Here is a 15,408-nt window from a genome sequence, read left to right on the forward strand (position 1 = left end):
CAACTATATCCTCCTGATATGGTGAGAGAGATGATTGGAAATGCCAGAATGATACCCAGGGACAACTTGCTACAAGACAAGCCCAAAGAAAATGACAACAGAACACCACTGGTGGTCATATACAGCTCACAACTCAAGCCAGTTCAACATATTATTAACAACCTACAAGCCATGCTGGATAGTGACACTTCCCTCACACAGGCACTGGGGGGCTGACCTTCCTTGCTTACAGATAACCTACTAACCTAAAACAACTTTTCACCCACAATGAAAAACTACTTAACAGTAACATGGACTCTGGTACCAAGGCCTGCAATAAAGCAAGATGCCAACTTTGCTCTGATATAGATCCTAGCAACATGTAAGCCCGCAAGCCTACTATGGTGTTTTTATGGACTGTGTTGTACTGTACCTGATGAAGTGTGCCATTACTGTACTTGATCAAGTGTGCCAACGACAGACTGTGCCTGAAACTGACATGCTGTGAGCGCCCAATGAGGATACATACCAAAGACTGTGTTCTTGTAATGGTTGCTACTCCTGAGGTGTTCCCGTGTCTAGTGTACGCCATAGAACAAAGCACATGGTCACAGAAAGCACAAGATGGCATTTCAAACCAGCCGCATGGTCACCTACCTCCAGGGGCCCCCCCCTCCCCCTCGCACCAACGAAACTGCACGTACTCACAAAGACCCGGTATTCAGCCTGGCCGCATGGTCATGAGTCATCCATCTGCATACTAATACCCCTAGCCCAGGTGTCTTGATTGAGTTAGCAACTAGATCTCAAATTGCCCGCCAGTCCCTTGGCCCACCCAGAGAAATACAGTAGCCAATCACAGACCCTTTGGCTATGACAGAACACTGTGTCATAGGGGAGGTCCCCTGGACCCAGCTCCTCCTCTAGACCCCTTTTGATATAATCAAAAATGCACCCACAGTTCTCTCTCTTATGTTCTTGCTCTTGAGCTCTCTACCCTGGAACTCCCCATCGCTCTCTAATGACGCCCTCTACAAAACCTGCTTTACCTCTTAAGTCCAGCTTGCTATCCCATACCCTACCCGTCCTTCTTTACGTTCTAGTATTGCGCAGCTAGAACTTCTTGGCACATGGTCTTAGATGGTCTGAGTCACCATTCTTTTCCCATTTTCTCCCCATCCTTACCCCTTCGCTGGAAGTTTGGAGCCACGCAGTTGTAGCTAGCTAATTATAACCCAGAGCATCAACCACCATATATTATTATTATTATTATTATTATTATTATTATTATTATTATTATTATTAAGGAAGTCTGCCTCAGTCTTTCATTGGGAACCTCGGAAACAGTGCCATCCTCCGTAAACATAGACGGAAGAATCCCGATAATAATAACTGTACCAGTTGTTTCTCTTTGAGAGCAATTCGGCTAACCAACACCATCAGTGGACCCAGCCACACCAGCAACACCATCTCAGGGTCATACTCCTGCTCATCCTCTAATGTGATTTATGCCCATCATGTGTCAGCAATGTCCTTCCACTCTCTACATGGTCCAAACAGGCCAATCCCTATGACAAAGAACAGCACCAAAGTCTGTGGAATGTTCATGCCTAGCACCCTTTCACGAACATCACCTCATGAACCACAAACTGCCCAAAATTCATGACGAACTTTACTTCGTGAGCTAGTTTGTGCCCATCCTTATGTCTCACTTGCCATCTACTAGGTGCCATAAGTTTTTAAGCTAAGACTTAACAGCCGCCTCAGCTGGTCATATAATAATTCAGGTACCCTCATAGGTCAGCCCAGTTAGGCACTCATAGCCTAGTTCCCGACCCTTACACCAATACTTGCATCAATCAAAGTCCAGCTCTAAATCCACTAATGGCCACCCCAAGTTTACACCCTTGGTCTAATGGAATCACAATAGCTAGTTTTGCACCCAATTTGACCAATGGCAACACTTTACCACTGTAACCCAGGTAAAGTCAAGTGCATAAGAAGGGCTCTAGGTAAGCCCTCTAATTGTATACAAATGCTTTCAAACTATCTTCCATACTAACCTGAACACTCTGGAATTATTTCCATAATCAAGTAAAGCATGATTCACTTTCTTCACACACCCCATTTCTGGCTGCCCCATCCTTCTTTAATAGCTAGCTTCCTGTACTGTGCTCCCCCCACCATTAACATTACCTCTGGGAGAAACACACCCAAATTTCAAACAAGTTTGGTTTTAAATGGGTGCGATTGACAGGGTTGTATTGGTTTTCATGCCTAATACTGATCTCCTCACGTCTCAGTCAGGTTAATAAAATTACTTTCTTATTAAGTTTCCTGTCTCTCCTCCATCCATCCCCTCCACACCCCCAGAGGTCTATTATACCAAAACTGACAGCTGTGTAGACAGAAGCCAAAGGACTCCATGATTACCCTACTGCTGTTTGCTTACCCTGTCTCTGTGTGGAAAAGGGACACCTTACCATGACAGACTGTGCACAGGGAATGATTTGGGTAACAATTGGGTAACAATTATCTGATGAAGTATGCATGCACGCGAAAGTTTATCCCCAGAATTAAAGTTTGTTAGTCTTAAAGGTGCCACTGGACTCAAACTTTGTTCAGTTGTGAACATAATAATCCTGATTGGGACATTGTACCCAACTTCTATTCAGAAACCCATGATACATCTTAGCTTAATGTTCTTCCTTGCCCAGTCTCAGGTTCAGAAAGATGGATGCCTACACAACTACGTAAGGAGCAGAAGGCCCCTTCATGGGCTGCATTTAAGGAATGCATGAAAGACTGGAAGCCATTTGGGAGAGGGCAAATGGTTTCAGCAGATTTGGCTGTGTGTTTTTAAGTTTTATGTTTTTAATCTGTGCACTGTGCTTATTTTGCTAATGGACTGTTATGTTCAGCATCCTTGCAAGTTGTTGCACAGTTAGCCACCTTGCATCTAAGCAAATAAGGCAGACTGGAAACATCTATATATCTAATAGCCAAAAAGTAAAAGAGCGTTCCCTGTGCATGCGCAGAGAATGCTCTGGCCATTGGGGGGGAGACTCGGCGGGCCCAGTGGCTGGGAGCCTCTCAGGCCGCGCCGCTGGAGCCAGGGGGAAGGCTCAGCAGGCCCGTACGACTCGCCGCTGGGGTGGGGAAGGCAGAGGAGAAGGATTGGCGGGCCTGGCAGCTAGGAGTCGCATGGGCCTCACCGTTGGGGGTTGGAGGGGAGAAGGATTGGCGGGCCTGGGCCTCAGCATGGGTGTGGGGGGGGAGCGAGGGAGAAGACTCACCTGTGGCTGCTTCCTCCTCCTCCTCCTCCACGTGGAGCTCCTTCCCCCCCCGCGAGTATCATGGGTCCCCCCTTCTTGTTTTAAATAAATACCCAAGAAGTTACATTTCTGAAAGTCTGTCCTACCAGGTGTCTTGAGAGTGCCCGTTCCAGTTTTGTGCCTTGATGGTGCTGCCCCTACTTGTGCAGTCATGCCTCTTCGCCAAGAACCTGTCTGAGAGACAGACAGAGCTGTTTTCTGTCCTCCTTTCTCAGTATCTTCAAGGAGGCCAGAGGGATGGCTTTTCCACTTGCTCCCACTGTCAGTGTTGCTATCAAAATCTTCCTCTGGCTTCTTCAGTTCTTCATTGCTGCCCCACAGTTCTCCATCTGTTACCAAACGTTTCTCTGAATCTGTCTTCATCTACAAGAAATCAATGTCATGGAATTAGTCAGTAATTGCCTATTTTTTTTCTTTCATTAATTATGATGTGAGAACAAAAGGAAGTAATTATTCCTTTTAACGTCTCTCTTCCTTGGCTCCAAATGTTTAATAGCCTCAGCAAGCCTGAAAGGCAATCTTCTTCCACTCACTAATTTTCTGAAACAACAATTTTTACTACAGGCGCTAACAATGACACCACAGGGGTTTTTCAGACATTATATTACATGAAGCAGCTTTTATTCAAAAAATGTCAAACAGAATTCACAATGCAATCCTAAACAGAGTTGCAGTGTTCTAAGCCCATTGATTTTAGTGAATTTAGAAGGATGTTATGCTGTTTGGGATTGCACTGTCAGTCTCCACATGGCACACTTGTGGGTTGTTGTTTTTTTAAGTTCCGACCTTCTGAACTGCACTTAATGCAATTGCTCCAGAAGTCCTGAAATAATTAAATCTGAGAGAATCACACTTCCCTATATGTAGATCCAGATTCTTAACACCCACCTTTCTCCCCAATGGGGACCCAAGGCAGCTTACATAATTCTCCTCTTCCTCCATTTTATCCTCACAGCAGCCCTTTGGGGCAGGTTAGGCTTAGAGAGTGTGATTGGCCCCTGGTCACCCAGTGAATTTCCATGGCAGAATGGGGCTTTGAGTCTGGGTCTCCCAGATACTAGTCCGACACTCTTGCCACTACACCACACTGGCACTCAATTGGTATTAATACAATTTACTTACATTTAAATAATGACTTAAACCAAGAACCCTGCACCCCAGTAACACAACAAGTCTACTGATTTTAACTCCACCAATTAGTTCTAGCTTGATGAAATATTTCTGCCTCATACAGGCCCGTAGCTACATTGAAGCATTCTGGGGCCTGCCCCCCCCCGACTTCCTACCAAGGCCCCACAACTTCCCCACCTGTAAGCAGCCCAACAGGCTCCACCCTGGGCTGGCGGCCAAATTGGGCAGCATCAATTTTGGCCGGCAGAAAGACTCCCGCATGTCAGTTTTGGCAGTACCAGCCCATTGAGGAGTATTTCCGCCAGCCGAATGTCAATTTCGGTCCCATTATATCCTATGGGCCACTGAAGTCAATGGCGAAAGCATAATGTATATTCTAGGGGGCTGGAGGGGAGGTGGTTTGAGGGAGAGGATCCACCCTCACAGGGTAGCTGCCGGAGCCTCTCCTCAAGATACCCACCAAGTTTCAAGAACATTGGACCAGGGGGTCCAATGCTACGGGCCCCCAAACGGGTTGCCCCCATCCCCTCCATTGTTCTCTATGGTGGGAAAAAAGCAATGTTTCGCCGTAGTTCCCTGCACTCCACACAGCCAATGTGGTTGTGTGGGAAAATGAGAGGAGGAGGGGATCCTCCTCAGGTTACTCAGAGTCCATGACTGACTTTCACTTACACCCACCCTCCACAATAGGGGAAATAACCCTGCTCCTGCCTGTGAGTGTGAGTTTATTTTATTTTTATTTTATCAGTGCCCCCTGACTTATTTAAAGGCCCCCTGAATTAAGAAATCCTGGCTACGGGCCTGCCTCGTACCCAGATGCAAACACACAGGTGTGGATCTAAGATGTATCAGGGACATCTCACACAAGATCCTCATATGCATACTGAATTCTGTGTACATGCTGGACAAAAACTTTTATTGTCAATATTCACAAGGCAGTGGGCAAAATCCAGTCTACTGTAGAGGCAAGTTCTGCATGTAGAGTATTAACATACAACTTTGTCTTCCCAAATGCCTGTGAGCATGTGTAGGCACAGCCATTCCTATCGGTTCACTGCTGCACATTACCTGTGTTCCAAAGCATGAGTAGTTTGTATTCAGGTGAAAGGCTAAATGGGATATGGGATTGTACATAGATTTCTCAGTCTCCCTAATTGGCTGTCACGCTCCCTGCAATATGAGTTTATGGGACTCCTCTGCACAAAAGCACTGTGACTGCAGCAGAATGGATGGTGCCACTGTAGACCACTGAAACAGCACCTGCTTATTATAGACAGCTGCTAATATAATGAACAACAATTGGCATCATTTGTCAGAAATGGCAGTTATTATGACTGCTGCTTATACCAATCTTTTTGTAACAGGAAAAATAATTTATAGCAATATGGTTAGTATAAGGTGGCTATAAAACAACAGCAATTAATGGGATTACTTTAATTTGACTGAATCGGAGTAACATTTTCAAACAAATATAATACTCAAATATAGGCTCAAATTCAGAAATATATACATCCAGGCTCAAATTCAGGAAGATTTGTAATATGCTTAGAATAACTTGCAGTATTAAAGTGACCAATTTGACAACACAACAAAAACTGCAAACAGCCCAATAGTGCATGCCAAGCCAAATTTATTTCTTTATTTACAGTCTTATCTGTAAGCATGGTGGAGCTGTTTATAAAAAGGACTGTGATAGGTTCAAATGGGATAGGCCTTTAATTATTTATTTCATTTTTCATTTCTACCCTGCATTTTGCTCCAGTGGGGACCCAAAGTAGCTTACATTGGTCTCCTCTTCTCCATTTTATCCTCACAACAACCCTGTGAAGCAGGTTAAGCTGAGAGTGACTGGCCCAGGGTCACCCACTGAACTTCCATGGCACAATGGGGAACTGAACCTGGGTTTCCTAGATCCTAGTCCAACACTCTAATCCCTACGCTACACTATTCTCATAATGACATGTATGTGTATGCATGCTTAGTAGAATCACAATTATTATAAATGTAAAACAAGCAAACCAAAGTGGGAAATAAAATTATGCTGAAAGGAAAGACCCAAGAAGTTTCCTGGATTCATTATTATACTTCTGCTAGCAGGAAAGAAAAAAATGTGACGAGTTACCTGAGTATGTGCATTCTTTCTTGAAGAGGCAGTAATATTAGAGTAGGAGCTGACTGAAGAAGTGGTGTTGAGATCATCCGTGCTGATGTTATCCAAGGTATCACTGAGGCCGCTGCTAACTGAACTGCTGTCATCCCAGCTGCAGGGAAAAACAAAACCCCAAAGGTATAACCACTCTATCCATTCATATCATGGAGAGGAACCAGGAATTGGCTAACAGTTGCTTGCAGTGGGCTTAGAAAACAAAATAAACAATACCTACTATCACATCATGCATATTATTTTTCAGATGTTTGAAATCAACTATTTGCTTACTGCTAAAACTGCCTCACTAGAAGCTCAGTTAGTGAAAGGCCAGAAGGCCCTTTAAAAACGTAATTCCAATTTCCAGCAAGCCTGGTGAAAGGCATTAGAGCAGACTGCTTTACGGTTCATTGCAAGCACATTCTGTACCCTGCCAAGGGAAATTCATTAAAACTACCTGAATTGCTGGCCTAAGCTTTATTTTTAGCTTCAAGCTCTTTCTATAGATTTCCCAGAAACACAAAATAAATCTCTCTTGTGGCTGTTAAGGCCAAGGCATGCTTTACATGGCGAGTGATTTTGCAGTTTCTCTACTGCATGTTTTCCAGCCAACAAATATCTGAAAGGGACAATAGGTTTACAAACATACAAGTCACAAAGGAACAAAAGGATAGAGCTCCTTGGTATAAATCTTCCATGCTGGCAGCTGGCATGCCAAGCTGCAACCCACAAAGATTATGTTGTGCTTTACTAGGGCCTTCACCATCACCCTCTTTTGGCACTCTTCCATGTCAAAAACCTTGTTTCACTTAATCTCAGTCTCAGCATTCCTTTCAAACTCATCACAGCCCTTAGTAACAGATCTCAAGTATTGGTGTGTGGGTTATTACCTAGAACCAAGGGTATCTTTAGCCAACCACTTCCTAGGCAAGTAGTGGGGTTGATGGAACGAAGGTTGCTTTCTGGACTATTTTGGCATGGGTGTGGGATCAAATTGTAAAGTCGACCATATCTACACAAGTATATGTCTCAGGTACACACATATCCTCACAACACCTGGTAACAGAGCCCATCCGTTTAAAGCCTTTGTACCCAAACTATGTGCTCCTCTGAGCTCAGACAGAGGAACCTGCTGTCCATTGCCTTGGCGTGATTTATTCACTGCACTGGCCTCATGCCTTCCCAGGTAACCCCTGCAGTTGTTTATGCATCTGGATCATGAAAAGAGGAAGCAGAATTATTTGCCAATTACACCCCAGCACCATTCTAGGCTTTGCTATCTTCTGTAACCCCACTGTTGTTGTGTTTCATCATGGCAGCAATTCTGGTAATTGTTTTGTGCAAACTGCCTTCAGCAAAACAGAAAAACAGTTTGCAAACCATTTTTTAAATAAATAAGTGCATGTGTTCCAACCAGGAAACACACTGAAAACAGGTCCCAGACAATCTGTGTTGTCAGATAATGGTTTTTCAGTTTTAATACGATGCACTGGTGGTACCCATTCCACATATACCAAAGGGTGGACTACACAAGATACTGCGAGATCTATGATCCAATATTCCCAGGGTTAGTCACATGGTGGCCAGATTTAGTTCAGGCCCATGGAGTGGAGAAACATTTCCCTTTCCTAAAATGATTTTCACAATCAAAACTGCCTCCCATCATGTTCCTGGCCCTCAAACATTAGTCCTTTGAGGACTAATAGTGTGAGATCACTAATGTTGACTTGGATCCTGAGTTTAAATTTTGCCACCGCATTTTGATTCAGTAGTACACTTAAGGTAGGATTTGGGCCTGTGTCCAATTTACAGATTAAGTGAAAGTTAAGTGCAAACTGCATTTCTTGATGAATGGAGATGGGTCAGTCAGATGATCTGCACAGTCACAGCAGTTGCCTGAGCAACTGCAGCTGTTTCCATGTGCATTCATACCACATCATGATAAATACCACACAAGCTCTGAGAGGCTCTTTTTCACTTGAGTGTACAACATTAGCCTTTTCTGAGACCCTTCTTGATGTGTAAGCAAAAGCAGCTGCTGCCTATTCTCACAGCTGTTGCTTTAACAGTGCAACTCTTCCCTATCTATAAAAGGAAGCTAGACACGACTGTGAGGTGTCCAGACATGACGGAGCTGGGTGATTAGAAATACTTTCACAGAGGGGAAGGGGATCATTTTAGGAATGTCTAGCAACTGCTATTTTAAAGAAATCAAAGCAGCTTCATGATTTTTTAAAAGAATAAATGTTTACAGTTTTTACGATCCCTGCATTGCATCAATGATAAACACCACATGCAATCAGTAAACTGAGGCCCCGGTCACACGGGAGGATTTGCCTCGTGAAACGGATGGATTGAGGGTGGATTAAACCGGCGTGATCAGATACCAACATCTGGCAAACGTTGCGCACCTGCCCCCAACCCGTCCCTTCTGGCCGAAAACGTGGTTTAAAAAGGTACCAGCAAACAAGTAGTATCTTCAGGAAAATGCATGGCGCAGGCGGGCGTCTGATCAGGGACGCGCTGGTAGGCCGTCGCATCCAGCACCCATCCGCGTCCCACACATGCACACAAACGCGGTGTGTTGTTGTTGCCTCGCGTGGTGTGATCGGCTGCCGGAGGACGGAGCCGCGGGGGAACATGAGATCATGATAGCATGCTTCAGTTTGTTGCGGCTCTAAAAAGCCGCACTTCACCTGCAGCTTTTCTTGCTGTTGTAACAGGGACCTGAGAATATCTTAAAAGCAACTGCCTCTGATATAAAATAATGAATCTCAGATTACAGTCTGTTGCTATTGCCATAGGCTATATCCTGAAGATTTAGCTAGCCTTCTGTGAAACTCATGCAATTAATTCTGCACAAGGCTAGTTAACTGTGGCCTTATAGCCAGTTCATCCATGAACTGATGATTCACCTGCTTAGGTGTTGTTTCTAAAAGTTGTATGCTGCTGCCTTTTGTAGCAGTAGCATATTTTAAAAAATGAATGGGGGATGATGGAAGAAGATGGAGACAACTGACATAGGGCTGGGTAGAGGAACGTCACTTAATTTGAGTAATCAGGGCATAGCTTGAAAGTCTCATTTTAATGCCAAAGATTCAGCTTTATAATATAAAAAGCAATGAGCAAGTCTATTAACATACCCAGAGTGTTTTTTTCCTCCATACCAAGAAATCACAACTAGACCTTTTAATGTATTTGGGATAAGCACATTAGTCTCTAGGAAACTGTAGCAGCATCACTACTTCTTTGTGAAAATTAAGACAGGAAGGTCATCATGTTATCACTATATCTAGAATGCACTGCTTTGAGATGTTCCCAAGATCCTCTTCACCAGAATTTCCCCATTGATTTTGAAATTTCAAATTACTTAGGAATTCTTTCTTAGGCATTAACTAATCAAGAAACAAACTGAAACCACCCTGTTCTTTTTTTGGAATACTATATTTTTTGGAATAGTATATTGGAATACTGAATGTAATGCAATGAATATTGGAATGTATTTTTCTGACATAACACTGCACCCCACCTCTAGGAAAAGGATATTGTTAACTTCATGCTTGAGAGGAGGCAAATGAAGCGTAACAACAGAGTCACAGTTTATTATTCTTAACAATTACGGAGGATACTTTACACATTTATTTCCTGTTTTGACATATTTATTGCTTCATTGTTCCCCCCCAATTAAATCCAAACAAATGGTGACTGTATGAACTTAGCTTGTTGTTGCTGTTCTTTAAATGCCTTTGGAGCTCACTTCCAGTCGAGCTGCTTGACCAGGTCGGGCCATGGGCTGGTGGTGCTCCAACGACATTTAAATGCCTTTGGAGCTCACTTCTGGTTGGGCTGCCGGACCTGGAAGTAAGCTCCAAAGGTATTTAAATGCCTTTGGAGCCCGCACGAACCCTCCCATGAACCTCCATGAAAAAACATGGAGGTTTGTGTGGCAGATCATGGGAGACACATTCTCCAGAACCCCTGGTTCGCGAACCACATTCATTTATCGGTTTGTGCCCATCCCTACTCTGCATCGTTCCTTCCTCCTGCAGAGGCCTTTCTGTATGGCAAAACAAAAACAAAAAATGCTCTGAGATTGTTAATTAAAGCTGTAACAGCATAGCCATGGAGAGATGTAAACAGTAAAATAAGTTTGTATCAAGATGGTCTGTATTTTAATCACAACTAGTTTAAAGCTTGAAAGAATAATGTGGGAAAACATGTCCATCAATCAGATGGGCAAATTCCCACCAGCTAGCTTTATCAGCCTCATTACTGAAGCAAGAGACAACTGATTGCCAAGGCAAAAGGACTATCCAGGTCTGTCAGTTTAAATTAAATTCCACACCGGAGTACTCCCTAGCTAACTTGTCATTAGCTCCTTTCTAGTAAATATAGGCTGAAAGGCTGGGGTATAAAATAAACACTGCAGAGTGAAACACACTGCACCCAGCTCAACCCCTCTGTCTATTCCAGTCCTCTCCAACTCCTGGCAAAACCCAACCAATATTTCTGATTCATTGGCTGGGGGAATGGGGGCTTCAGTTTTATTCTGCACAAGCAATAGTCGCTTCTGGGTGGTTTTTTTTACTATTCTTTCCTTTCTGGGTCAGTGAATGCAATGTATTGAATATGTCGATGAAGAAAGAGGCAAGTGCTGCAGATTGGGAGCAAAAATTTTGAGAAGAGTTAAAGCCTCACCTGCAGCATTTCCTCAATGCAGATTATTATTAGGGATGTGCATTCAGCTCAGCCAAGCTGGGAAAAAACCTGTACAATGCCTATATGGCATTATTCAGGCTCCCTAGAAGCCAAATCAGATTCTGTGTTCTGATTCGGCTTTCCAAAAAAGTACTGCCATATAGAAGCCAAATCTATTTGGCTTCTATACAGCATCCCCACTATATCACTTCCCCAGTAGGCTGCCAGACCAGCTGAGAAAGTGAAGGAGAGAAGGTCCTGCTCCACCTCTGATTCCCATCTCCAGCCAGCCAGCCATTTAAAGATGCCTCCCTGTGCCTTCCCCAGCCGGCTCGCTAAGGTGGGTGGGTTGGTGAAGGTGCTGGGAGGCATTTAAAGATGTCTCCCTGATCTTTCCACTTTCCCCAGCCTGCCTGCTCCAGCGGGCAGGTTGGGGAAAATGTGGGAAGGCATCTTTAAATTCTTCCCCGATCCAGCCTTCCCCAGTCTGCTCACTGCGGTGGGCTGGGGAAGCCACAGGGAGGCATTTAAAGATGCCTTCCTGATCCTTCCAGCCTTCCTGCTCTGATGGGTGGGCTGGGGAAGGTGTGGGGAGGCAAATGCCTCCCTGATCCAGCCTTCCCCAGCCTGCTCACTTTAACCCCCCTGAAGTTACAAGAGTTCAGGAAACCCCCTCAGTCTCTAGAGTTGCACAGAGGCAGCACACTCCCTTCAGTATCATATCGATACTGGGATTCGAGAATATCGGCAAACACCAATATTTTTTGGGTTTGGTATATCTGAACATGAAAAATACCCCCCCCCCCAAAAAATGTGTGTGCACAGACCTAATTATTACCCTATCCAGCTGCTGTTATCTTGGGGGGGGGGGGAGAGATGACTGGTAATCTGTCCACATCCAAAGAAATGAATATGTGTCTGTCTACATTTGAACAAAAATACAGCATGCCAGGGAATGTAAAGTCTGTTCTGTTAATAATGCAATTATTTTCAGTCCCAGAGCCCCATTGAGGAAAAACATATATATATTTTTACAAACACTAGACCTCAGATGGGTAAGGTATGAGAGCTCTGTTCTACTGATCAAGTACTCAGTTTTTGTTCCAGTTCCCTGGTTCGACATGACTAGAGAAGCACTCCTATTTGGTCTATTTGGAAGAAAGTCTCCTTTTACTTAATGGGGCTTAATCCCAAGAAAGCACAGAGGCAGGCAATGGCAAACCACCTCTGAACGTCTCTTGCTTTGAAAACACTATAGGGTCACCACAAATCAACTGCAAGTTGATGGCAAAAATAAATAAATAAATAAATAATACGGATCCTTTCTCCTGCCTACTGTAGGAGCCCTTAGAATTTCATCCCAGGTGGATGGAAGGGGGGAAGTTAGTGCCAGATGTATATTTTTAATTGATCCCCATGGAAGTAAATAAGAAATGTAATCAATAAAATTAGCAAATGTAATAACGAGTATAATTTTTAATACCAAAAGGAAACAAAACCCCCATTTTCCATTGTTCTCTTTGCTTATTTCCAAATTTAGTACAGAATATTGTGACTATATAGTTTTCAGATCCTTCTTCTTATTTGTATCTTTTTCCCACCTGTACATTTTAAATTGGCTCTCTTCCACTCTCTATTCTGTACTAGCAACATTTAAAAAAATGACACATTCCAATCTAAGAAGCATTCCTAGCATCACTTGTGAATGCACCCATAAAATAAAAGAAGCATAAAGGTAAAGGTTTCCCTTGCTTGAAAGCCAGTCGAATCCGACTCTAGGGGGCGATGCTCATCTGTTTACAAGCCGACGAGCCAGCACTGTGTGAAGACATTTCTGTGGTCATGTGGCCACCATGACTAAACACCAAGATGCACGAAACGCTATTACCTTCCCACCAAAGCGGTAGCTATTAATCTACCTGCAATTTATTGCTTTGGAACTGCTAGGTTGACGGGAGCTGGAGCCAGAGATGGGAGCTCACTCTGTCACGTGGCACTAGGGTCTCAAACAGCTGAACTAAAATATTCCAGTCTGCAGCTCAGCGTCTTAACCTCTAGGCCACCGTGGCTCCAAAAGAAGCATACCAGTTTTCATATGTTAGATGCAGCAGGTTTTGTAATTTAAGAAGGTGTGACATTGAGACTAAACATGCACAGAGAGGAAGCAGCATTGTGAGAGAAAGCTCCAGTTCCAAAATACATGTGAGCACCTGTCCACATGATCAGAAACTCTGGAAAACAATGTACCTTACTGAGGTCCAGAGCCCCCTGTTCCACCTCCATACCTGCATGTGCATTTCAGTTGCCATGTATTGTGTGAACAGAGCTAATGATTGAGATACGCATGCTGTTCTACAAAGCATTAGTAAAGAGAACAATTCAAACTGCTGGCCTCATAGCCAGACTCACTCCTTAAATATAAAGCTAAACTTAGTTTTCAGTTCAAATTGGACAGAAAAATGACATTATAACTTGGTTCACTAGCTTCCTTCTGAATTGGATTTAGCTCACGAAGGGAGAGAGGTAAGAAAATAATTAGAACATTCTGTTTAGAGAAACCTTCTGTAGTGTACCAGTACATCAGCTGCCAAAGTCTGCCCCCTTCGCCTCCACACAAAGTTCAATCCATCATCTGTTTTTAGTGTTCCATCCTCAGCTTGGTTGCTAATGAGTCATAAAGAAGCAGTGCTAAGCCTGTCTAGTCAGATTCAAGATGGCACAGACTACATAAAAATCAAACTACAGTCTGTGCAAGCCAGACTATATAATTAATCCTTCTAGAAGTTTACAGAGACTATAAATTTTGCTACAGCTATTCTAGCTCCATTGGTAAATGCCTATGAAAACCAATAGATCCATTCTTCAACTTCCTTTCCTCAGCAAGTGTAATGTATTACCTGTCATTTTCAAGCATGACAACCACTGAAGTGTAAATTCTGTATAACTTCAGGGTCACCAAATAGATTTAACCAGTATTTTCACAGCTAAATGGTTTACAACTAAATAAAAAATGACAATAAATTATTGGAAACACTTTGGGTTGGAACCTCTAAGTGAAGCTTTTTCTTACAGGTTAGAAAAGCATTTAAGTTATATCTCATTTGAAATACACAGTTTAAGAAAATAAGCTACCTTCCATAAGAAAATAGGTAGCATCTAATATCCTTTTCTACCTACAGTGTATTTTGATGCACTTTTCATTATTTCAGCTACTTACCCCAATATTGACAAAAATCTGCAGGACCAGCAGACAAACTATTAAAGTCCTTTACATTTCTTCTATATTATACACATTGCAAAATCAATATAGGTACAATTAATGGATTAAATGCATTTTAACTGGAGAATTTCAAAGTTCTGTTTGCTTTTGTAATACCTGGTGTATTATAGAGAGGCGAGAAATTATTCAGTTGGCCTTGTAACAAAATCAAAATAAAACTTTACATTGCAAACATTTAGTTAAGACTGTCAGTTCTTTAAAAATCAGGAAACAATCTGTTGCTGATAATATTCTATTTATATATAAAAAGTGATAAGCAGCATAGAAATCCAGGCACTTCTGTATGTATTTCTTTCACCATCTAAATATATGAACTGAAGAAATAAAACCATCAAGAAATGATAATGGTATAATATGGTGTAATAATCAACCATAGAAATTACGCTTATCATCAAATGAACTCTCTGTTGCTTTTCCTTCCGTTAAAAATTGTGCCACTTGCAACTCAAGAGAGTATTCACATTTTTCAAACACAGAAATGACGTTAATTAACACCAGTTAAATTTAGGTCAATATGTAGACGCTCCTACAAAGTGCATGAGCAAGTATAATTTGTAGGCACCTTCCTACCTTAACAAGTTGGGTTTCTGTGTGTGCATTAATAATGAAAAAAAATCTACATTTTCCTGATTGACTCATAAACCGGCAGCAACTTTATTGCATAAATCGAGGTATTAGAAAATGTATTTGCAGCAACTTTCAAAATGAAGGCAACAATAACCCACTGGGTGCCTGGGTATGGCTCAGAATGCATCTGTGAGAGGGGAAAAAACCAATTAGAGTTGTCAGGTCCAATCGTCACACCAGTAGGGGGATTGGGGGAGCATTCCGGGAGTGAG

General features: G+C 42.8%; 1 protein-coding gene across 1 annotated transcript in view; it reads right to left on the bottom strand.

Annotated features, from left to right (window-relative positions):
* The window catches only part of NAV3 (neuron navigator 3), a 289,038-nt gene that overhangs the window by 102,599 nt on the left and 171,031 nt on the right, over positions 1 to 15,408 (bottom strand). Inside the window, 2 exon segments of the mRNA XM_015415209.1 lie at positions 3,401 to 3,677; positions 6,568 to 6,706. Coding sequence (XP_015270695.1) covers positions 3,401 to 3,677; positions 6,568 to 6,706 — 416 coding nt within the window.

The sequence above is a fragment of the Gekko japonicus genome, unplaced genomic scaffold (genome assembly GCF_001447785.1).
Source record: "Gekko japonicus isolate JY-2015 unplaced genomic scaffold, Gekko_japonicus_V1.1 scaffold118, whole genome shotgun sequence".
NCBI classification, from domain to species: Eukaryota; Metazoa; Chordata; class Lepidosauria; order Squamata; family Gekkonidae; genus Gekko; species Gekko japonicus.